The sequence below is a fragment of the Symphalangus syndactylus genome, chromosome 12, assembly GCF_028878055.3.
Source record: "Symphalangus syndactylus isolate Jambi chromosome 12, NHGRI_mSymSyn1-v2.1_pri, whole genome shotgun sequence".
Lineage (NCBI taxonomy): Eukaryota > Metazoa > Chordata > Mammalia > Primates > Hylobatidae > Symphalangus > Symphalangus syndactylus.
The window spans coordinates 89,531,689-89,556,621 of NC_072441.2; the positions used below are offsets into that span (position 1 = coordinate 89,531,689).

Sequence of the window (24,933 nt, forward strand, 5' to 3'; positions counted from 1 at the left end):
CACCAACAGTGTAAAAGTGTTCCTATTTCTCCACATCCTCTCCAGCACCTGTTGTTTCCTGACTTTTTAATGATGGACATTCTAACTGATGTGAGATGGTATCTCACTGTGGTTTTGATTTGCATTTCTTTGATGGCCAGTGATGATGAGCATTTTTTCATGTATGTTTTGGCTGCATAAATGTCTTCTTTTGAGAAGTGTCTGTTCACGTCCTTTGCCCACTTTTTGATGGGGTTGTTTGTTTTTTTCTTATAAATTTGTTTGAGTTCATTGTAGATTCTGGATATTAGCCCTTTGTCAGATGAGTATGTTGCAAAAATTTTTTCCCATTCTGTAGGTTGCCTGTTCACTCTGATGGTAGTTTCTTTTGCTGTGCGGAAGCTCTTTAGTTTAATTAGATCCCATTTGTCAATTTTGGCTTTTGTTGCCATTGCTTTTGGTGTTTTAGACATGAAGTCCTTGCCCATGCCTATGTCCTGAATGGTATTGCCTAGGTTTTCTTGTAGGATTTTAATGGTTTTATGTCTAACATTTAAGTCTTTAATCCATCTTGAATTAATTTTTGTATAAGGTATAAGGAAGGGATCCAGTTTCAGCTTTCTACATATGGCTAGCCAGTTTTCCCAGCACCATTTATTAAATAGGGAATCCTTTCCCCATTTCTTGTTTTTGTCAGGTTTGTCAAAGATCAGATAGTTGTAGATATGTGGCATCATTTCTGAGGGCTCTGTTCTGTTCCATTGATCTATGTCTCTGTTGTGGTAACAGTACCATGCTATTTTGGTTACTGTAGCCTTGTACTATAGTTTGAAGTCAGGTAGCGTGATGCCTCCAGCTTTGTTCTTTTGGCTTAGGATTGACTTGGCGATGCGGGCTCTTTTTTGGTTCCATATGAACTTTAAAGTAGTTTTTTCCAATTCTGTGAAGAAAGTCCTTGGTAGCTTGATGGGGATGGCATTGAATCTATAAATTACCTTGGGCAGTAAGGCCATTTTCACGATATTGATTCTTCCAACCCATGAGCATGGAATGTTCTTCCATTTGTTTGTATCCTCTTTTATTTCATTGAGCAGTGGTTTGTAGTTCTCCTTGAAGAGGTCCTTCACATCCCTTGTAAGTTGGATTCCTAGGTATTTTATTCTCTTTGAAGCAATTGTGAATGGGAGTTCACTCATGGTTTGGCTCTCTGTTTGTCTGTGATTGGTGTACAAGAATGCTTGTGATTTTTGTACATTGATTTTGTATCCTGAGACTTTGCTGAAGTTGCTAATCAGCTTAAGGAGATTTTGGGCTGAGACAATGGGGTTTTCTAGATATACAATCATGTCATCTGCAAACAGGGACAATTTGACTTCCTCTTTTCCTAATTGAATACCCTTTATTTCCTTCTCCTGCCTGATTGCTCTGGCCAGAACTTCCAGCACTATGTTGAATAGGAGTGGTGAGAGAGGGCATCCCTGTCTTGTGCCAGTTTTCAAAGGGAATGCTTCCAGTTTTTGCCCATTCAGTATGATATTGGCTGTGGGTTTGTCATAGATAGCTCTTATTATTTTGAGATACGTCCCATCAATACCTAATTTCTTGAGAGTTTTTAGCATGAAGGGTTGTTGAATTTTGTCAAAGGCCTTTTCTGCATCTATTGAGATAATCATGTGGTTTTTGTCTTTGGTTCTGTTTATATGCTGGATTACATTTATTGATTTTCGTATGTTGAACCAGCCTTGCATCCCAGGGATGAAGCCCACTTGATCATGGTGTATAAGCTTTTTGATGTGCTGCTGGATTCGGTTTGCCAGTATTTTTTTTTTTTTTTTTTTGAGACGGAGTCTCGCTCTGTCGCCCAGGCTGGAGTGCAGTGGCGCAGTCTCGGCTCACTGCAAGCTCCGCCTCCCGGGTTCACGCCATTCTCCCGTCTCAGCCTCTCCGAGTAGCTGGGACTACAGGCGCCCGCCACCACTCCCGGCTAATTTTTTCTATTTTTTAGTAGCGACGGGGTTTCACCGTGGTCTCAATCTCATGACCTCGTGATCCGCCCGCCTCGGCCTCCCAAAGTGCTGGGATTACAAGCATGAGCCACCGCGCCCGGCCAAGGTTTGCCAGTATTTTATTGAGGATTTTTGCATCAATGTTCATCAAGGATATTGGTCTGAAATTCTCTTTTTTGGTTATGTCTCTGCCAGGCTTTGGTATCAGGACGATGCTGGCTTCATAAAATGTGTTAGGGAGGATTCCCTCTTTTTCTATCCGTTGGAATAATTTCAGAAGGAATGGTACCAGTTCCTCCTTGCACCTCTGGTAGAATTCGGCTGTGACTCCATCAGGTCCTGGACTCTTTTTGGTTGGTAAGCTATTGATTATTGCCACAATTTCAGAACCTGTTATTGGTCTATTCAGAGATTCAGCTTCTTCCTGGTTTAGTCTTGGGAGGGTGTATTTGTCGAGGAATTTATCCATTTCTTCTAGATTTTCTAGTTTATTTGCATAGAGGTGTTTGTAGTATTCTCTGATGGTAGATTGTATTTCTGTGGGATCGGTGGTGATATCCCCTTTTTCATTTTTTATTGCATCTATTTGATTCTTCTCTCTTTTCTTCTTTATTAGTCTTACTAGCGGTCTATCAATTTTGTTGATCTTTTCAAAAAACCAGCTCCTAGATTCATTAATTTTTTGAAGGGTTTTTTGTGTCTCTATTTCCTTCAGTTCTGCTCTGATTTTAGTTATTTCTAGCCTTCTGCTAGCTTTTGAATGTGTTTGCTCTTGCTTTTCTAGTTCTTTTAATTGTGATGTTAGGGTGTCAGTTTTGGATCTTTCCTGCTTTCTCTTGTGGGCATTTAGTGCTATAAATTTCCCTCTACACACTGCTTTGAATATATCCCAGAGATTCTGGTATGTTGTGTCTTTGTTCTCGTTGGTTTCAAAGAACATCTTTATTTCTGCCTTCTTTTCATTATGTACCCAGTAGTCATTCAGGAGCAGGTTGTTCAGTTTCCATGTAGTTGAGCGGTTTTGAGTGAGTTTCTTAATCCTGAGTTCTAGTTTGATTGCACTGTGGTCTGAGAGACAGTTTGTTATAATTTCTGTTCTTTTACATTTGCTGAGGAGAGCTTTACTTCCAACTATGTGGTCAATTTTGGAATAGGTGTGGTGTGGTGCTGAAAAAAATGTATATTCTGTTGATTTGGGATGGAGAGTTCTGTAGACGTCTATTAGGTCCACTTTGTGCAGAGCTGAGTTCAATTCCTGGATATCCTTGTTAACTTTCTGTCTCGTTGATCTGTCTAATGTTGACAGTGGGGCGTTAAAATCTCCCATTATTATTGTGTGGGAGTTTAAGTCCCTTTGTAGGTCACTCAGGACTTGCTTTATGAATCTGGGTGCTCCTGTGTTGGGTGCATATATATTTAGGATAGCTCTTCTTGTTGAATTGATCCCTTTACCATTATGTAATGGCCTTCTTTGTCTCTTTTGATCTTTGTTGGTTTAAAGTCTATTTTATCAGAGACTAGGATTGCAACCCCTGCCTTTTTTTGTTTTCCATTTGCTTGATAGATCTTCCTCCATCCCTTTATTTTGAGTCTGTGTGTGTCTCTGCACGTGAGATGGGTTTCCTGAATACAGCACACTGATGGGTCCTGACTCCTTATCCATTTTGCCAGTCTGTGTCTTTTAATTGGAGCATTTAGCCCATTTACATTTAAAGTTAATATTGTTATGTGTGAATCTGATCCTGTCATTATGATGTTAGTTGGTTATTTTGCAGTTTCTTCCTAGCCTTGATGGTCTTTACAATTTGGCATGTTTTTGCAGTGGCTGGTACCGGTTGTTCCTTTCCATGTTTAGTGCTTCCTTCAGGAGCTCTTTTAGGGCAGGCCTGGTGGTGACAAAATCACTCAGCGTTTGCTTGTCTGTAAAGTATTTTATTTCTCCTTCACTTATGAAGCTTAGTTTGGCTGGATATGAAATTCTGGGTTGAAAATTCTTTTCTTTAAGAATGTTGAAGGCCGGGCGCGGTGGCTCACGCTTGTAATCCCAGCACTTTGGGAGGCCGAGGCGGACGGATCACGAGGTCAGGAGATCGAGACCACGGTGAAACCCCGTCTCTACTGAAAATACAAAAAATTAGCCAGGCGTGGTGGCAGGCGCCTGTAGTCCCAGCTACTCGGAGAGGCTGAGGCAGGAGAATGGCGTGAACCCTGGAGGGGGAGCTTGCAGTGAGCCGAGATTGCGCCACTGCACTCCAGCCTGGGTGACAGAGCGAGACTCCGTCTCGAAACAAAAAAAAATGTTGAATATCGGCCCCCACTCTCTTCTGGCTTGTAGAGTTTCTGCCGAGAGATCAGCTGTTAGTCTGATGGGCTTCCCTTTGTGGGTAACCCGACCTTTCTCTCTGGCTGCCATTAACATTTTTTCCTTCATTTCAACTTTGGTGAATCTGACAATTATGTGTCTTGGAGTTGCTCTTCTCGAGGAGTATCTTTGTGGCGTTCTCTGTATTTCCTGAATCTGAATGTTGGCCTGCCTTGCTAGATTGGGGAAGTTCTCCTGGATAATATCTTGCAGAGTGTTTTCCAACTTGGTTCCATTCTCCCCGTCATTTTCAGGTACACCAATCAGATGTAGGTTTGGTATTTTCACATAGTCCCAAATTTCTTGGAGGCTTTGTTCATTTCTTTTTATTCTTTTTTTCTCTAAACTTCCGTTCTCGCTTCATTTCATTCATTTCATCTTCCATCAGCGATACCCTTTCTTCCAGTTGATCGCATCTGCTACTGAGGCTTCTGCAATCTTTGCGTAGTTCTTGATACTTGGCTTTCAGCTCCATCAGCTCCTTTAAGCCCTTCTCTCCATTGGTTATTCTAGTTATCCGTTCGTCTAATTTTTTTTCAAAGTTTTTAACTTCTTTGCTATTGTTTTGAATTTCCTCCCGTAGCTCGGAGTAGTTTGATTGTCTGAAGCCTTCTTCTCTCAACTCCGTCCAGCTTTGTTCCATTGCGGGTGAGGAACTGCGTTCCTTTGGAGGAGGAGAGGTGCTCTGCTTTTTAGAGTTTCCAGTTTTTCTGCTCTGTTTTTTCCCCATCTTTGTGGTTTTATCTACTTTTGGTCTTTGATGATGGTGATGTACAGATGGGTTTTTGGTGTGGATGTCCTTTCTGTTTGTTAGTTTTCCTTCTACCAGACAGGACCCTCAGCTGCAGGTCTGTTGGAGTTTACTAGAGGTCCACTCCAGACGCTGTTTGGCTGGGTGTCAGCAGCGGTGGCTCAAACAGAAATGCAGAAATCACCCATCTTCTGTGTCGCTCAGGCTGGGAGATGTAGACCGGAGCTGTTCCTGTTCGGCCATCTTAATCTATACTAATTTTCTATTTGCTGCCATAACAAATTACTGCAAACGTAGTGACTTAAAACAACACAAATTTATTACCTTATAGTTCTGTGGGTCAGATGTTTGACAAGATCTCCCTGGGCCAAAATCAGGGTGTTGGCAGGGCTCTGTTTCCTTCTGGAGGCCCTAGGGAAGAATCCATGTCCTTGCCTTTCCTAGCTTCTAGAGACTATCTGAATTCCTTGGCTTCTGCCCTCCTTCCTCCACCTTCAGAACCAGCATTGCTACATTGAGTTCTTCAGTCACATCATGTTGACCCTGCTTCCGTCATCTCATTTCTTCTTTGACTCCTTTCTTCTGTGAGCCTCTTCTGCTTTTCTTTTTTCTCATTTCTCTCTTCTGCTGTTAAAGACCTTTACGATTACACTGGGCCCGTCCTAATAATCTAGGATAGTCTATGTTGTTTTTTTTTTTTTTTTTTTTTTTTTTTTGAGACGGAGTCTTGCTCTGTCGCCCAGGCTGGAGTACAGTGGCGCAATCTCGGCTCACTGCAAGCTCTGCCTCCCGGGTTCACGCCATTCTCCTGCCTCAGCCTCTCCAAGTAGCTGGGACTACAGGCGCCCGCCACTACGCCCGGCTAATTTTTTTTTGTATTCTTAGTAGAGACGAGGTTTCACTGTAGTCTCGATCTCCTGACCTCGTGATCCGCCCGCCTCGGCCTCCCAAAGTGCTGGGATTACAAGCGTGAGCCACCGCGCCCGGCCTGTTGTTTTGTTTTTGAGACAGGGTCTCGCTATGTTGCCCAGGCTGAAATGCACAAGTTTTCTACTAGTTTTTAGTAAAACTTGTGGGGCATGATCATGGCTCACTGCAGCCTCGACCTCCCAGGCTTAAGTGATCCTCCCAGCTCAGCCTCCCAAGTACCTGGGACTATAGGCATGCACCACCATGCCTGACTAATTTTTAAATATTTTCTAGAAATGGAGTTTGGCCATGTTGCTCAGGCTGGCTTTGAACTCCTGGGCTCAAACTGTCCTGCCACTTCGGCCTCCCAAAGTTCTGGGATTACGGGTGTGGGCCACTGCACACAGCCTAGTCTCTTTATCTTAAGGTTGTCTTATTAGCAACCTTAATTTCATCTGCAACCTTAATTCCCCTTTGCCATAAAAGGTAACATATTCATAGGTTCTAGAGATTAGAACATGAACATCTTTAAGGAGACTATTATTCTGCCTACTACAACTTCTTAATACTTGGCTGTGCATTTCCTCAATTGCAAGACAGTCTCCAAAGTACAACCATCACAATGTTACTATCTAAACCTTAGGTCCCATTCAAATTTTGCCACTTGTCCCATTAATGTCCTTTATAGGCCTAAGATTGAACCTAGAATTATATATTACATTTAGTTGTCATGTCTCTTTTTCCTGCAGTATGGGAGAGATTTTTAATCTTTCCTTATTTGTTATGACCCTGACATTTTTAGTATGTTCCTTAATTTGGGTTTGTTTGGTGTTTTATGATTTATGCATTTTTGGCAGGAATACCCCTGCGGTAATGCTATCCTTCTGTCAGTACATTGTATCAGGAGGCATGTGCTGATGATTTATCCCATTACTGGTAATGTTAACTTCTGTCACTGTTTAAGATGTGTCTGCTAGATTTCTCTACTGTAAAGTTACTGAATAAGGATGTTGTATTTATTAATTAATACATATTTTGGCGGGAGATACTTTGAAACTCTAAATATTCTTTCTCATCAGATATTTACTCACCAGTATCTTGGAGGTACTTGCCTAAATCATTTATTACTGTGATAGTTGCCAAATGTAATGTTGCTAATTTTATATATTATAATAATATTTTCTAGATTTATTTGTTATGATAGGGTAAAGCTTGCTTTCTTTATCAGTATGGACTCAAGGATAATATGGATCAAGCATTAATTTCCCCAAAGGATTATACTTTGTTATTATTTATTTTGGTGTTCAAATTGTCCCAGACCTGGCCAATAGGAGTTCTTCAAAATGACTCCTGTGAAATCAGTATCTGGGTGCTAGATGTGCTCATTGCTACTAGGATGTCATTGCTTCTAGGCCCTGTCTGTGGATAGAGGTAGCATATATATGTATGCAATCTCTGTCACACACATACCACATGTGTGTGTATGTAAGTATATACATACATCATACATACATATATACATACATCTCTGTTTATCTCATCTTCAAAAGTGGCATTGATAACAGTTTTTGCTGATGTCTTTGAAGATAAGTCCCTGTAAATCTGCTTTTTGTTTTTTTAGGCTAACCCAGCAAAGTATCTTGAGCTCTGCTACTCTCTTGGGTTCCTGCCAGTGAGGCTGGCCATTTTTTAACCACCTCCACAAATACCATAACCCTTCAGTTTTTTTCCAAGCCAGATTCCTGGAATAACCCTGTTTGTAGAAACTGGACATGCCACTAAAACAGAAGGAGGCTAATAAGTGATCTCATTTCTTGCTGCTCAATCGTGAAACTTTCTTTTTAAAGAGATAAAAGTTTTAGGGGGGCCCGGTGTGGTGGCTCATGCCTGTAATCCCAGCACTTTGAGATGCCAAGGTGGGTGGATCACAAGGTCAAGAGATTGAGACCATCCTGATCTCAGGTGAAACCCTGTCTCTACTAAAAATACAAAAATTAGCTGGCCGTGGTGGCGCGTGCTTGTAGTCCCAGCTACTCAGGGGTCTGAGGCAGGAGAATCGCTTGAACCCGGGAGGCAGAGGTTGCAGTGAGCCGAGATCGCGCCACTGCACTGTAGCTTGGCAACAGAGCAAGGCTCCATTTCAAAAAAAAAAAAAAAAGTTTTGGGGAAGAATTATAATGAAAAAGACAAAAGAGCATCCCGAATTATTCTGAATCTGTATTTAAAGCCCTGGCCTTTTTTCACAGGTCATATAAAGAATGGTTGTAGGTTGGTGAGGTGAGTCTTTCACTACCTTATTTGCTTTTCTGGTTATGTAACTCCAGACATACTTGGGGGGAAAAAAGCAGCAGGGAACACGGGGCTGTATCCAGAGTGGCATGTCAGGGAAAGATATCTGAGATACCTGAAGTCATATTTTCTATTACCCATTTTTTGGGTTTTTTGAAAGAGGCCTGGAAGTAAATGGTTAGTGATGTTAAACATCTTTTCACGTACTTATTGGCCATTGGCAGTCTGGGCCGTTGGAGAAATGTTTTTACTTTCTGGAGGTATTTTTTATTGTTTTTTTTTGCTTTTGAGGCAGAGTCTCCCTCTGTTACTCAGGCTGGAGTGCAGTGGCGTGATCACGGCTCGCTGCAGCCTCGACCTCCCAGGCTCAGGCAATCCTCTTTCCTCAGTCCCCCAAGTAGCTGAGACTGTAGACGCACGCCACCATGTCCGGCTAATGTTTGTATTTTTTGTAGAAATGGGTTTTTTTTTTTTGCCGTCTTGCCCAGCCTGGTCTCAAACTCCTGAGCTCAGGCAGTCTGCCCACCTCAGCCCCCTAAAGTGCTAGGATTACAGGCGTGAGCCACTGTGCCTGGCCACATCTTGATTTTCTGTATTAGACTCTTACCTAATGTTCAAACAGGGACTAGTGAAGAAGACTTGTCTTTGCTCCATGATGCCTGAGGCCTCAGCTGGAAAACACAAAGGCTAGGGCCTGAATTAATCTGAAGATCCAGTCACTCACATGTCTTGGGGTTGATTCTGGCTCTTGGATGGGGCCCTTATTTTCTCTCCACATAGCTCTTTTCACATATCTGTGTAGGCTGCTTTGGGTTTCCACATAGCATGAGGAAGGAAGGAGAATTCGTAAGTCATGCAGCATCACTTCTGCCGCATTCTATCTTTTGAGGCAGTTGGTCATCAAGTCCTGCCCAGGTTCAAGGGTGGAGGCTAAATACTTGCTTGATGAGAAATGACAAGATTCTGGAAGATCCTGGGGGACTGGAAATAATGTTATGGTTATTTTTAGAAAACAATATATTTTACCTTGTCATTACTGGGCTAGCCAGGCTATGATTTTAACCGTTTTTGAAAAATAGGGTAACATTTGAATTCAGCAGTTTCATATTACATCACTCCCATTTTGTGTATCAGTATTTCTTTTTTTTTTTTTTTTTTTTTTTGAGACGGAGTCTTTCTCTGTCCCCCAGGCTGGAGTGCGGTGGCGCGATCTTGGCTCACCGCAACCTCCACCTCCTGGGTTCACGCCATTCTCCTGCCTCAGCCTCCCGAGTAGCTGGGACCACAGGCGCCCGCCAACACGCCCGGCTAATTTTTTTGTATTTTTTAGTAGAGACGGGGTTTCACCGTGTTAGCCAGGATGGTCTCGATCTCCTGACCTCGTGATCCACCCGCCTCGGCCTCCAAAAGTGCTGGGATTACAGGCTTGAGCCACTGCGCCCGGCCAATGTATCAGTATTTCTGAAAGATCTCCAGAACAGTGCATACGTTTCTTCTATTAGCTCTTTCAGTCATGGGATTTGATTCATCTGGTCCCAGAGCCCCAAGTGTGTTTGGAATCTTCCAATTTCTTCACCTCTTTAGGGTTTCAAGTCTTTCAGATCAATATTTGTTCTGTCTTTTTCATGCTGATAATCATTCTCTTTGACAAGTAAAATAGTTGTGCAATCTGTTTCACACTCTTGTCATCAATTAGCATAAAATTGTGCATCCCAGTTAGGAGGCTCTCACGTTAGAATACAATTTTAAAAGCTCTTTTTTGTTGTCTTGAAATTTTTGCAAGCCTCAGCTCATTCTGGGTTTCGGTCTCCTGATTCTTCTTACCAAATTATGCCATCGTTCTCTGTCCTTGGTTATGTGGCTGTTCTTCCACCTTTTATATTTCTGTTGTTAAATCTGAGTTGATCAGAGTGGTATGTCGCTCTTCTTCCACCTTTTATATTTCTCTTGTTAAATCTGAGTTGATCAGAGTGGTATCTAGTTAGTATTAATATTTTTAATTTATTTGGGAATACTCCTTACTTACTGTGACTATTTTCATTATGTAGGCAGAATTTTCTTTTGAGATCTTTTTAACCTCCTTATTTCTCTTCACAGTGTTGAATATATGGTTTGATTATGCTTAGTATTCTTTGTCTAAGCTAACATTCCAAGATGAGTGTTAGCTTTCTTCAGAGACTCTTGTTCTTTCCATTTTACCCACCAGTTCTCTCTTGAGCATGAGAACTAGGTCTAGAATAACAATGTTGGTTGTCCTTCAATGGAAAGTTGATGATTCATAATTTAAAAAGGGGTTTGATGACAAAAAAAGTATTTCAGAACTACTGTGGATTAAGAAATATATACTAAATCCAGAAGATTGGATATAAAAATTTGGGACAGGTAATTTATTAGGAAATAAGTGGTATGTTCAGTTTGGATATTTTGGGGCATATAATAAGGGAGGATTCAAGGATGACCATGTATTATATGAAACTGTGGATAAATGAAACTCAGGTTTTCTTCTGTCAGTGTTATACCTGGAGAAACAGAGGGACCCAGGTGGTATTACAGTGATTACTTTCTTTCTTTCTTTTTTTTTTTTTTGAGATGGAGTTGCGCTCTGTCGCCCAGACTGGAGTGCAGTGGCTTGATCTCCGTTTACGCCAAACTCCGCCCCCCGGATTCAAGTCATTCTCCTGCCTCAGCCTCCCAAGTAGCTGGGATTACAGGCATGCACCACCATGCCTGGCTAATTTTTGTATTTTTAGTAGAGACGGGGTTTCACCGTGTTGGCCAGGCTGGTCTCGAACGCCTGACCTCGTGATCCACCCACCCCAGCCTCTTAAAGTGCTGGGATTACAGGCGTGAGCCACCACGCCCGGCCTATAGTGATTACTTTCTAATTGTATCAACTATATTTATTTATTTAGAGGCATGGTCTCTGTCTCTCTCTCCCCAACCCAGGCTGGAGTACAGTGGCGCAGTCAGCTCCCTGCAGCCTGGAGTTCCTGGCCTCAAGCGACCCTCTCACTTCAGTCTCCCAAGTAGCTGGGACCACAGGCCTCTGCCGCCACACCCAGCTAATTTTTTTTTTTTTTTTTTTGGTAAAGATGGGGTCTCGTTGTGTTGCCTAGGTTGGTCTTGAACTCCTGAACTCAGCGGCTCCCGCCTTGGCCTCCCAAAGTACTAGGATTACAGGTGTGAGCCACCATGCCAGCTCCAACTTTTTTTTTTATTTTATTTTTTATGCCTCATTATTTCTTTTTTTTTTATATATATATGCTTTTATTTTTCCATGATTACAAACACAACTGAATATCAAATGCACAAAGTAAGAATTATACGGGGGAAAAAAAATCAGATACGTTCGTATATATATATCACCTTTTCAAGGCTATTTCCATCCAGAATAACCTTGGTTTGCCAGGGCCAATAGAAAGAAGTCACAAAATCGCCTTTAGTCAAATTTGTGTGTTTGCTTTCTTCTATAATTCCAATACCTCCACCATCAAGGACTTGAGATAGCTGCCAAGGTGTTATATAATCAGTGCCAGCGTCTTCATTCATTCTACAATGAAGGCTGTCACTTCCCACTTGGATGGTTGCACAGCGGCCAGGCAGAGGCGCTCCTCACTTCCCAGATGGGGCGGCCGGGCAGAGGCGCTCCTCACTTCCTAGACGGGGCAGCCGGGCAGAGGCGCTCCTCACTTCCCAGACGGGGCAGCCGGGCAGAGGCGCTCCTCACATCCCAGACGATGGGCGGCTGGGCAGAGGTGCTCCTTACTTCCCAGACGGGGCGGCCGGGCAGAGGCGCTCCTCACATCCCAGACGGTGGGCGGCTGGGCAGAGGTGCTCCTTACTTCCCAGATGGGGCGGCCGGGCAGAGGTGCTCCTTACTTCCCAGACGGGGCGGCCGGGCAGAGGTGCTCCTCACATCCCAGACGATGGGCGGCCGGGCAGAGGCGCTCCTCGCTTCTCAGATGGGGCAGCCGGGCAGAGGCGCTCCTGACTTCCCAGATGGGGCGGCCGGGCAGAGGCGCTCCTCACTTCCCAGACGATGGGCGGCCGGGCAGAGGCGCTCCTCACTTCTCAGATGGGGTGGCGGCCGGACAGAGGCGCTCCTCACTTCCCAGACAGGGCGGCCGGGCAGAGATGCTCCTCACTTCCTAGACGGGGCGGCCGGGCAGAGGCGCTCCTCACTTCCCAGACGGGGCGGCCGGGCAGAGGCTCTCCTCACATCCCAGACGATGGGCAGCCAGGCAGAGACGCTCCTCACTTCCTAGATGGGGTGATGGCCAGGCAGAGGCTGTAATCTTAGCACTTTGGGAGGCCAAGGCAGGCGGCTGGGAGGTGGAGGTTGTAGCGAGCCGAAATCACGCCACTGCACTCCAGCCTGGGCAACTTTGAGCATTGAGTGAGCGAGACTCCGTCTGTAATCCCAGCACTTCGGGAGGCCGAGGTGGGCAGATCACTGGAGGTCAGGAGTTGGAGACCAGCTTGGCCAATACAGCGAAACCCCGTCTCCACCAAAAATACAAAAACCAGCCAGGCGTGGTGGTGTGCGCCTGCAATCCCAGGTATTCGGTAGGCCGAGGCTGGAGAATCATGGGAGCCAGAGGCAGGGAGGTTGCAGTGAGCCGAGATTATGGCACTGCATTCCAGCCTGGGCAACAGAGGGAGACCATCAGAAAGAAAGAGAAAGAAAGAGAGAAAGAGGAAGGAAGGAAGGAAGGCCAGCTCCAACTTTAATGAGTGTCTTTGACCCATGTTTCTCCTTGCGAAAGGAGTTTTGAGTTATAATCATTTTTTTTTCTCAGCCCTGTCAGTGATGCAGTCTGGTAAAGGTAGGGATCCTTCTCCATAAATCAGTTTCCTTTTTTCTTTAATTTATTTTTTTAACCTAATCCTGATACAGGTTTTTTTTTTTTTTGAGACAGAGTTTTGCTCTTGTTGCCCAGACTGGAGTGCAATGGCGTGATCTTGGCTCACCGCAACCTCCGCTTCCTGGGTTCAAGCAATTTTCCTGCCTCAGCCTCCTGAGTAGCTGAGATTACAGGCATGTGCCACCACACCCGGCTAATTTTGTATTTTCAGTAGAGACGGGGTTTCTCCATGGTCAGGCTGATTGCGAACTCCTGACCTCAGGTGATCCACCTGCCTTGGCCTCCCAAAGTGCTGGGATTATAGGCGTGAGCCACCACGCCTGGCCCAGGTTTGTATTTTTAAAGTAAAAAGTGGAAACACGGCCGGGCGCAGTGGCTCACACCTGTAATTCCAGTACTTTGGGAGGCCGAGGCGGGCGGATCATGAGGTCAGATCAAGACCAGCCTGGCTAAGGTAATGAAACCCCTTTACTAAAAATACAAAAATTAGGTGGACCTGGTGGCAGGCACCTGTAATCCCAGGTACTCAGGAGGCTGAGGCAGGAGAATCTCTTGAACCCGGGAGGCAGAGGTTGCAGTGAGCTGAGATCGTGGCATGGCACTCCAGCCTGGGTGACAGAGCAAGACTCTGTTCCAGGGCGGGTTAAAAAAAAAGTGAAAAGACAGGAATGCAAAAGCGGTTTTTTTTTTGTTTTTGTTTTTGTTTGGAAAATACTACCTATTCAGGAGAATTGCTTGAACCCGGGAGGCGGAGGTTGCAGTGAGCTGAGATCATGCCATTGTCAGCCTGGGCAACAGAGCGAGACTCTGTCTCAAGGAAAAAAAAAAAAATGCCTATTTCAGAATTAGTTTATATTTTTGCCAAGATAGACTCTCTACTATGGTGTCATCTTTTCCTTTTTAAAATTGTCTTTGTGTGTTTCTTTACAGTTGGTCTCTTCCCATGGCGATGTCCATCTGCCACCGTGGCACTGGTATTGCTTTGAGTGCAGGTATGTATATGTGTTTTTACACACATACATGCGCTTCTTTGAAAAACTTGGCTGTTTCATTGGCCCTAGTCTCTGCCTCCTTTGAAACTCAGCACTTGATTTAAAGGGAACAATAAGTCTTGTAAGTTTATTGTTCATTCATCCCTTTAACAATTAATTATGAGTTTGCACTGTGCTCAGATTCTAAACTTTTTTTTTTTCTTTTTGAGACAGAGTCTCGCTCTGTTGCCCAGGCTGGAGTGCAGTGGCACGATCTCGGCTCACTGCAACCTCTGCCTCCTGGGTTCAAGTGATTCTCCTGCCTCAGCCTCCTGAGTAGCTGGGATTACAGGCGTGTGCCACCACACCTGGCCAAATTTTTGTATTTTTAGTAGAGATGGAGTTTCACCATGTTAGCCAGGATGGTCTTGATCTGACCTCATGATCCGCCCACCTCAGCCTTCCAAAGTGCTGGGATTACAGACATGAGCCACCGTGCCTGGCCCAGATTAGTTTCTTAGCAAATTTTTAAACCATTCCCTAGCACTTCCTGCTATCATGTTTATTGAAATTATAGAGAGCAGAGAAATGTAATAGAGATGGGCTGGCTGACTGATCATTGATGAAACACAGTCCAAGATAAGTCATCAACCTTATTTTTCCAGAAGCTCAGTTTTAGCACCCATTCTTATCACCTAGACGTGCTCAGTCCCCCAAAGACTAGCTCACTAACCAGTCTCAAAATCTTGATTCACAGACCAGAATGTCTATTTACTCATTTATATAATATGAACTGCAGCTACAGAGTGAATTATATACTGGTCTTAGATAATTAGTACATCCTTTTTAGGTAGGAAGGTTTATTATGTGGAGTGCAGATTATAATCAGTTTTCTGGGATCTGATGTATCTTTTCACAGTAGGGATATACTTTACAAGAGGGTCAGCTAGATTTAAAAATTATGTTTGGCTGGTGCTGGAGACATAGACATTTTTGCTTTTTTATTTTTATTTATTTATTTTCTCACAAGAATGTGCATGTAACATATTTTTACTTTTTTAGCTTTCCTTTATTTAGCCTTATAGCATACTTTGCTCTCCTACCCCCACCAAAAACAGAAACAAAAACTAGAGGCTGGGCGTGGTGGCTCACGCCTGTAATCCCAGCACTTTGGGAGGCCAAGGCAGGTGAATCACCTGAGGTTAAGAGTTGGAGACCAGCCTGGCCAACATGGAGAAACCCTGTCTCTACTAAAAATACAAAATTAGCTGGGCATTGTGGTGCATGCCTGTAATCCCAGTTACTCAGGAGGCTGAGGCAGGAGAATCACTTGAACCCAGGAGGCGGAGGTTGCGGTGAGCTGAGATCACACCATTGCACTCCAGCCTGGACAACAAGAGCGGAACTCTGTCTCAAAAAAAAAAAAGAAAGAAACAAAAACTAGATTATGTTCCCTAGATACACGCTCTTAAAGCATTCTAGTTTTTCTTTCATAATCATAATTGTAATTTACTTGTTCATTGTTCTTCCTTACTGGATTGTCTGTTCCCTGAGGGCTTAGACTGCATCTGTCTGTATTTTTAATTATCTGGTATGGTACCTAGAATGCTGTAGATAATTTAGTAAATATTTGGTGAATACAAAATGAATACCACTCTCTTTTTTGTTAATATGTTTTATATATTTCTGTCCTAAATTTCTGTTCCACTTATAATCATATTTTTTGACTCTAGAAGTATCTTATTTTGGTCCCCTGCATACTGACTATAATAACTACCTAACTAGTATTGTATTTCAACTGGCATTTCTGTGTGATGTGATTACTAGTTTAGCTGAAAGCTATTCAGTTCAGTGGGAGCCAGAAGAGGTTACTGGACATTAGAGTGCTGCATAGGTAAATCTGAGTTTGTTCTCTGTTAGTCTCCTTGAGACATTGGGGGAACTTGTGTTCTCTCCCAGCAAAGGTGATCTAGCCCTTATATATCCACAGGGAGAACAGGTGCAAACTAGGAGTAGTGGAGTGCTTTCTGAAAGAAATGCTCCAATGAACTGTTAGCACATACTCAACAAGACTTCTGTTCCAAGTTGATAGTCCTAGGACCTTTGCTGGCAAAGGAAAATGAGCTTATGACTTAGAACAGTGTGTAAATCCCTGCTGTGTGTACAAACCCTTCTCTCCTGTAGATAGTTCCCTGGTATGTCTTTTTTTTTTTTTTTTTTTTTTTTTTTGAGACAGAGTTTCGCTCTTGTTGCCCAGGCTGGAGTGCAATGGCACAGTCTTGGCTCACTGCAACCTCATGAGACCAGCCTCCCGGGTTCAAGCTATTCTTCTGCTTCAACCTCTCAGGTAGCTGGGATTACAGGCGCCCACCACCATTCCCTGCTAATTTTTGTATTTTTGGTAGAAATGGGGTTTCTGAACTCCTGACCTCAGGTAATCTGCCCGCCTCGGCCTCCCAAAGTGCTGGGGTTACAGGCGTGAGCCACTGTGCCTGGTCTCTTGGTATGTCTTTAACTTCATCCTAGGGAATAAGAGGAACTATCTTGCCTAGAATCGGTATGAAATTATATACCTGAGAGACAGAAGCCCCACTGTTTTACCTTATGTAAAGCTCTGTCTGAGCCCCTCCGTCTTGTCTCTTTTGATACTTTAGCCTGGGAGCAATGCCTAAGTTTTATTCATCACATCAGGCATCATTACAATCTTTCCAGGAGATGGCCCATTTGTACAGAGTAGAGCAGATGGCAGCCTTCAGGTCCTAGCATGTAAGTGTGCTCTTGCTCCAGAAATTTGGTGCCAAATAGAGCTGTTGAGGTAGGAAAGGGAGTTTCTATTGACTTTTGCTTTGTTGAAGCGATGGTGGTATTGGAAAAGTGCTCTTGTTTCTGTCTTCTGAGACCCTGAAGGATCTCTCCTAGGCTTCTGTAGACTATGTTTTTAACTGACGTGGTCATCAGTAGGGCCAGTGGCTCTAGTGTAGGGATCCTGTATTTAAGGAGCTGCTGATGAGACATTGGCAGGAATTATCTGAATCTAAGCCTCTGCTATTTTTAATCTCATATATGTGTGTGTGTATATATTTATATATGTCCATTTATAGACATATATGTAGTTTTGTCGATAAGGATAGAAACTGCTATCTAAGATCTGATGCTGTCATTTCTGTTCTTTTTCATTCCTTTGGTTGGTAAAGGGATGATGGAATCAAGGTATAAGGATAATTTGTGTTGTTAGGAATCCATATGTAGTTCCTGGTTTTTAACCTGCTTGCACTGAACTGGTGGGGATGATAGGGTGAATCTCAAGATTAGGCTATTCTAACTGTAGATTCATAATTACTTTTATTTCTGCTTACTTAGAATAAGAAATTTTTAGATTGATTAAGGAATTTCTAGATGAATGCTTTCTACTCAGTTTGGTGATACTGATGAACAGATTTAATCCTAAAAATCACTGAAAGAACAAGAGCAGTTTATTTATTAGGCTGTAGTTCCCCTTATTATCTCAGTATATTTGTCACCACTAAATGAAAAAAAGATACTGACTTTTTTATAGACTATAATGATAAAAAAATATTCATTTGTATTCATGCTAAAATTGAATATTTTTCACAACTGAAGAATTATTTGGGCAGGGTGCAGTGGTTCACACCTGTAATCCCAGCACTTTGGGAGGCCGAGGCAGGAGGATTGCTTGAGCCCAGGAATTCTAGACCATCCTGGGCAACATATCAAGACCCAGCACTTTGGAAGGCCGAGGTGGGCGGATCACGAGGTCAGGAGATCAAGACCATCCTGGCTAACACAGTGAAACCCCGTCTCTACTAAAAAAATACCAAAAAAATTAGCCGGGCGTGGCAGCGGGCGCCCGTAGTCCCAGCTACTCGGGAGGCTGAGGCAGGAGAATGGCGTGAACCTGGGAGGCGGAGCTTGCAGTGAGCTGAGATCGCGCCACTGCACTCCAGCCTAGGCGACAGAGCGAGACTCCGTCTCAAAAGATAGAATAAAAAATTAGCCTGGAATGGTGGCATGCATCTATAGTCTCAGCTACTAAGGAGGCTGATGTAGGGAGGATTGCCCAGGAATTCAAGGCTTCAGTGAGCTATCACTGTGCCACTGCACTCCAGCCTGATGACAGCAAGACCCTATCTCAAAAGAAAAAAGAAAAAAAAAAAAAAGAAAAAAGTTGTTTTTTTTCTGTCTTTACCCCCTTTGAATGGTGGCCTTGCATTCATCAGCGTATGTCCTGTTTTTCCCAAACTTTCTCTCCTAATTCCATGATAGAATGTAGTAGCTGTTTTCTATAGAGTAGTAGTTAAGTATAACTACAGCATATTCTTCAACTGTTGAAGGTCCCTCCATCAAAATCATAAAGGAATAGGTTTTTGCCAGGTGGATGACTTAAGCAAATTACCTAATTCTCTAAACCTCAGCTTATTCCTTATAAAATGGGCATATTAATAATGCCTATCTCAGAATTCATGGGATTTCAAGAAACTTTATGCTCTGGGTGTTGCTTTATGGAAACAAGGATGAGAAACATGATACATTTAATAGCAACTGTCTCTTAGAAGATAATGTGCCCTGGACCAAATGGCAAGAGCAGTTGGATCATTTGGTCTGAAATGAAGTCACTTCCAGCAACTGTGATCTTTGCATTCTTGTGGCCCTCGTCCCATCCATTTTTCACACAACAGCAAGAAAAATCTTTTGAAAATAAATGGAATCATGTCACTCCCTTCCTTAGACTCTCCTAATGACTGTGTTCACTTTAGCATTTAGATTAAAATTCAAATATCCACCATGGCCTTTGCCCTGCCAGCTCTGGCTCTTCCCTAACTCATTCCTGCCATTCCTCCCTTTGCTTACTGTGCTCCAGCCACACTGGTGTTTGAACTCATTGGAACAGGCAAAGTTATTTCCTACCTGAAAGGCATTGCATGTTTTGTTTCTTTAGACTGAAATGCCCACCCTGGCCTCTTGCTGCACTGTGCTTGGTTAGTTCTTTCTTATCCTTTACATCTTAGCAAAATGTTAACTCAAAGAGCACTTTGCTTACCACCATATTTAAAGTACAAGCTTCCTTATTTCTGTTTTACAGTACTCTATTCCTTCATAGTTCTTACTGTGCTGTGTTGTTTCTTTCAAAGCTTTTATTACACAAGTTGTAATTATTTTATTTTATTTTATTTTTGAGATGGAGTCTCGCTTTTCCACCCAGGCTATAATGCAGTGGTGCGATCTCGGCTCACGGCAACCTCCGCCTCCCGGGTTCACGCCATTCTCCTGCCTCAGCCTCCCCAGCAGCTGGGACTACAGGCGCCTGCCACCACGCCTGGCTAATTTTTTGTATTTTTAGTAGAGACGGGATTTCACCGTGTTAGCCAGGATGGTCTCCATCTCCTGACCTTGTGATCCGCCCGCCTCAGCCTCCCAAAGTGTTGGGATTACAGGCATGAGCCACGGCGCCTGGCAGTTGTAATTATTTTATTTGCTAACTTTTTATAAATCTGGGTTTTTGTTGTTTTGTTTTTCGTTTTTTTTTTTTTTTTTTTTGAGACAGAGTCTTGCTCTGTTGCCCAGGCTGGAGTGCAGTGGCGCGATCTCAGCTCACTGCAGCCTCTGCCTCCAAGGTTCAAGCAATTCTTCTGCCTCAGCCTCCGGGGTAGCTGGGATTACAGGCACCCACTACCATGCACGGCTAATGTTTGTATTTTTAGTAGAGACAGGGTCTCACTATTTGGCCAGGCTGGTCTTGAGCTCCTGACCTCGAGTAATCTGCCCGCCTCGGCCTCCCAAAGTGCTGGGATTACAGGCGTGAGCCACTGCGCCCAGCCAAATCTGTGTCTTTTATTAGACTGTAAAGTCTTCAAAAGTGGATACTCTGTCTATCTTATTTACCATTCATACCCTCTAGCACTCAATAGGTGCTTAAAAAATCTTTATTTACTAAATGAACATACCCATGTAAATCACTTTGCTCATAGTGGTCACTTTTTCCTACCTTCTAATTAACCTCCTGTTACGCATTAGAAATTAGATAGGGATAATATATAGTCTCTATTCTCAAGGATAGAGGAATCTAAGGAGTAAGACAAATATTTATAATGCACTGTGATAGCTTTTTTTTTTTGAGACAGAGTTTCACTTTTGTTGCCCAGACTGGAGTGCAATAGCGTGATCTCAGCTCACCACAACTCTCCCTCCCAGGTTCAAGTGATTCTCCTGCCTCAGCCTTCCGAGTAGCTGGGATTACAGGCATGCACCACCACGCTTGGCTAATTTTGTATTTTTAGGAGAGGCAGGGTTTCTCCATGTTGGTCAGGCTGGTCTTGAACTCCCGACCTCAGGTGTTCTGCCTGCCTTGGCCTCCCAAAGTGCTGGGATTACAGGTACGAGCCACTGTGCCCGGCCATGATAGCTTTTTAATAAGAGATATGATACCCCAGAGGAGAAACCAACAAATACAGTCGTCCCTTATTATCTGTTGGAGATTGGTTCCAGGATTCCTCCTCAGATACCAAAATCTACAGATACTCAAGTCCCTTATATAAAAAGATGTGGTATTTGGATATATTCTATGTACATCATATACTTAAAATCATCTCTAGATTACTTATAATACCTAATACAATGTAAACGCTATGTAAATAGTTATATTGTTTATAGAATAATGACAAGAAAAAAAAAAGTCTGTACGTTTTCAGTACAGATAAAACCATTCATTTCCCCCACCCAATATTTTCAATCCACAGTTAGTTGTATATCCACAGATGCAGAATCCATGGATGCAGAACTCAGGACACAGAGTTGACAGCACTCTGAGGGAGTTAGAAGGCTTGAAAGAAGCGTGAACAGGAGAGTTTGTGAAGAGGAGGTAGAGGAGGGCATTCCAACAGAGAAATTCTTTTATGGAAAGGCATAGGGATTGGAAATCTCCCGGATCATTGGATAATTATGACGAGGTCTGTTTTCTTTTTTTCCTTTTTTTTTTGAGATGGAGTCTTGCTCTGTCGCCCAGGCTGGAATGCAGTGGCACGATCTCGGCTCACTGCAACCTCCGCCTCCCAGGTTCGAGAAATTCTCTTCCTCAGCCTTCCGAGTAGCTGGGATTACAGGCACCTGCCTCCATGCCAAGCTAATTTTTTTTGTATTTTTAGTAGAGATGGGGTTTCAACATCTTGGCCAGGCTGGTCTTGAACTCCTGACCTCATGATCCACCTACCTCGGCCTCCTGAAGTGCTGGGATTACAGGCATGAGCCACCATACCCGGCTGAGGTCTGTTTCTTAAGAATGGTATTTATGGGGCCGGGCGCGGTGGCTCACACCTGTAATCCCAGCACTTTGGGAGGCCAAGGCAGGTGAATCACAAGGTCAAGAGATCGAGACCATCCTGGCCAACATGGTGAAACCCCATCTCAACTAAAAATACAAAAATTAGCTGGGCATGGTGGCGTGTGCCTGTAGTTTCAGATACTTGGGAGGCTGAGGCAGGAGAATTGCTTGAACCCAGGAGGTGGAGATTGCAGTGAGCCGAGATCACGCCACTGCACTCCAGCCTGGCAACAGAGTGAGACTCTGTCTCAAAAAATAAAAAAAGAGTGATGTTTATGGGAGAAGTGACAGAAGATAAGGCTAGAAAGTGGGCCAGATGGTGAAGGACTTTGACTGCCATGCTGTAGACCACGAAAAGCCATTAAAAGTTCATGTTCTCTTTTGTTCCAGTAACAGGACAAGCTGGCCTCCTCGATAAATACAAAATAAGTTATTTATTTTAACTATAGAGATTTTATGGCTAATATATAAATTTTAAAAAGCATGTTAACGCTAGTTTGACTTTAAAATAGAATTTATTATAAAGGAACTTGACGATTTTTGTTTGTTTGTTTTTTTGAGATGGAGTCTTGCCCCATCGCCCAGGCTGGAGTGCAATGGCGCCATTGTGGCCCACTGCACTTCTGTCTCCTCCTGGGTTCAAGCAATTCTCCTGCTTCAGCCTCTCAAGTAGCTGGGACTACAGGCATGTGCCACCATGCCTGGCTAATTTTTGTATTTTTAGTAGAGACAGAGTTTCACCATGTTGGCCAGGCTGGTCTTGAACTCCTGACCTCAAGTGATCCGCCTGCCTTCTGCCTCCCAGAGTACTGGGATTACAGGCGTGAGCTACTGCGCCTGGCCTACAATGTTTTAAAAGGTTGAAAGAGGAGACTAATAGCACTCTTAACATTGCTTAGGTTCCATAAAGATTAAAATACTCAGGGCTGGGTGCTGTAGCCCATGGCTGTAATCCCAGCACTTTGGGAGGCCAAGGCGGGTGGATCACCTGAGATCAGGAGTTAGAGACCAGCCTGGCCAACATAGTGAAACCCCATCTCTACTAAAAATACACACACACTCACAAAAAATTAGCCAGTTGTGGTGGCGCATGGCTATAATCCCAGTTACTTGGGAGGCTGAGCCAGGAGAATTGATTGAACCTGGAAGGCAGAGGTTGCAGTGAGCTAGGATCACAGCAGTGCACTCCAGCCTGGGTGACAGAGCGAGACTCGGTCTCAAAAATAAGTAAATACATACATACATACATACATACATAAATAAAAATAAAATAAATACTCAGGATTTTTCGTAGTGACAGAAAAAGTCTATTTGACTTTTTCCTATAAAAGTCTAGTTGAAATTAGGTACATGCCTTGAGAATGGCAGATAGCTGAAGTTGCAATAATGAATGAGTCTAGGAAATCGTAAATAACAAGATAAAACATACAACATAAAGCATGAGATTAGGAAGAGAGAATAAAGATACTAAACAACAGAATTTTTTTGAGACAGAGTCTCGCTGTCGCCCAGGCTGGAGTGCAGTGGCGCGATCTTGGCTCACTGCAGGGTCTGCCCCCCGAGGTTCACGCCATTCTCCTGCCTCAGCCTCCCGAGTAGCTGGGACTACAGGCGCCCGCCACCTTGCCCGGCTAATTTTTTGTATTTTTAGTAGAGACGGGGTTTCACTGTGTTAGCCAGGATGGTCTCGATCTCCTGACCTCCTGATCCGCCCGCCTCGGCCTCCCAAAGTGCTGGGATTACAGGCATGAGCCACCGCACCTGGCCAACAACAGATATTTTAAGCTTTGAACCAATATATACAGATATTCGTGTATCTGTATATGAATTGTACAATTAGCTTGAATGGATATAAGAATGATCCTGAATGTTTTGGGTAGTCTTTAAAAACAGAGTCAGGCCGGGTGCTGTGGCTCATGCTTGTAAACCCTGCACTTTGAGAGGCCAAGGCAGGTGGATCGCTTAAGGCCAGGAGTTTGAGAACAGCCTGGCTAACATGGTGAAATCCCATCTCTACTAAAAATACCAAAAAATTAGCTGAGTGTAGGTGGCACATTCCTGTAATGTGGGCTACTTGGGAGACTGAAGCACGAGAATCGCTTGAACCCAGGAGGCAGAGGTTGCATTGAGCCGAGATCATGCCACTGCACTCTAGCCTGGGTGACAGAGCGAGACTTTATCTCAAAAATAAAAATAAATAAAAATAAAAAATAAAATAAAAACAGGATCAGATAGAAGAATCAGAACTTTTGTGAGAGATTGCCTGAATTTGTAGGCAAACCTGCTGCTCAGGCAGGTAGCCTGTTCTCTAGAAAAGCCAAAAGATTTACAGATTCATAAAGTAACTGATGGGCTTTGAAAATGACTGTGTTTTTCTTCTGGACCTGTCATGAGATGGGATATTAGTTATTGATTCTTAAATATCATCTGTTATACTTTAGAAATCCTGGTTATTCCAGACTGAGTGTAGAAAAAGTGAAAAAAGTGCAGATTTTGGAATGAGACAGATCGGAGTTCAATTCTAACTCTGTCACTAACTGTGAGACCTTACCTTGGAAAAGTTATTTGTCACCACACCTGCCACCAAGCCTCAGTATTTTTGTCCACAAATTTGGATAATACCTTTTTTTTTCTCTTTAGTTTAAAAACTTTTTTTTGAGACCGAGTTTCGCTCTTGTCACCCAGGCTGGAGTGCAGTGACATAATCTTGGCTCACTGCAATCTCCGCCTCCCGGGTTCAAGTGATTCTCCTGCCTCAGCTTCCCCAGTAGCTAGGATTACAGGCACGCGTCACCATGCCCGGTCAATTTTGTATTTTTAGTAGAGATGGGGTTTCACCATGTTGGCCAGGCTAGTCTCGAACTCCTGACTGCAGGTGATCCATCTGCCTCGGCCTCCCAAAGTGCTAGGTTTACAGGGGTGAGCCATGTACCCGGCCTAGTTTTTAAACAATTTTTTAAAAATAGAGATGAGGTTTCACAGTGTTGCCCAGGCTGGTCTCAACTCCTGAGCTCAAGCGATCCGCCTACCTTGGCCTCCCAAAGTGCTGGGATTACAGGTGTGAGCCACTATGCTCAGCCTGGATAATACCTTTTTGCTGTGTAGGGGGGCAACAGTTAGAATTTAGAGACCTTAAAACTAGTATAAATTCTTTCACAGTGGATATGATTTGCTCTCCATTTGAGAAAAAGAAAAGTTTATGCATGTCACTGAGTAATGTAGTGTAGCTTAAAACATCAACAAAAGTTCCAGACTCATAAAAACATATGCATTAAATATGTACAATTTTTTCATGTTTCAATTATACCCAATAAAGGTATTTTTTCAAAAAAATCAAAGATAGCCCAAATGTGTTAGAGACATAAGACCATAATGTGATTGAAATTAAGTAAGGCAATAATTCAGTTGGTAGTATTATATTCTTTCTCAGGATACAAACTGGCAGCCTGTGGGCCATGTTTGGTC

At 43.3% G+C, this 24,933-nt stretch overlaps 1 protein-coding gene across 6 annotated transcripts in view; it reads left to right on the forward strand.

Annotated features, from left to right (window-relative positions):
• The window catches only part of SDHC (succinate dehydrogenase complex subunit C), a 54,539-nt gene that overhangs the window by 16,022 nt on the left and 13,584 nt on the right, over positions 1-24,933 (forward strand). For 5 of the 6 annotated variants that reach the window (XM_063627131.1, XM_063627132.1, XM_063627133.1 and 2 more), the window contains one exon: positions 14,092-14,153. In XM_063627131.1, coding sequence (XP_063483201.1) covers positions 14,092-14,153 — 62 coding nt within the window. The remainder of the gene's footprint in view (positions 1-14,091; positions 14,154-24,933) is intronic. The other variant, XM_063627134.1, reaches the window with a different exon arrangement.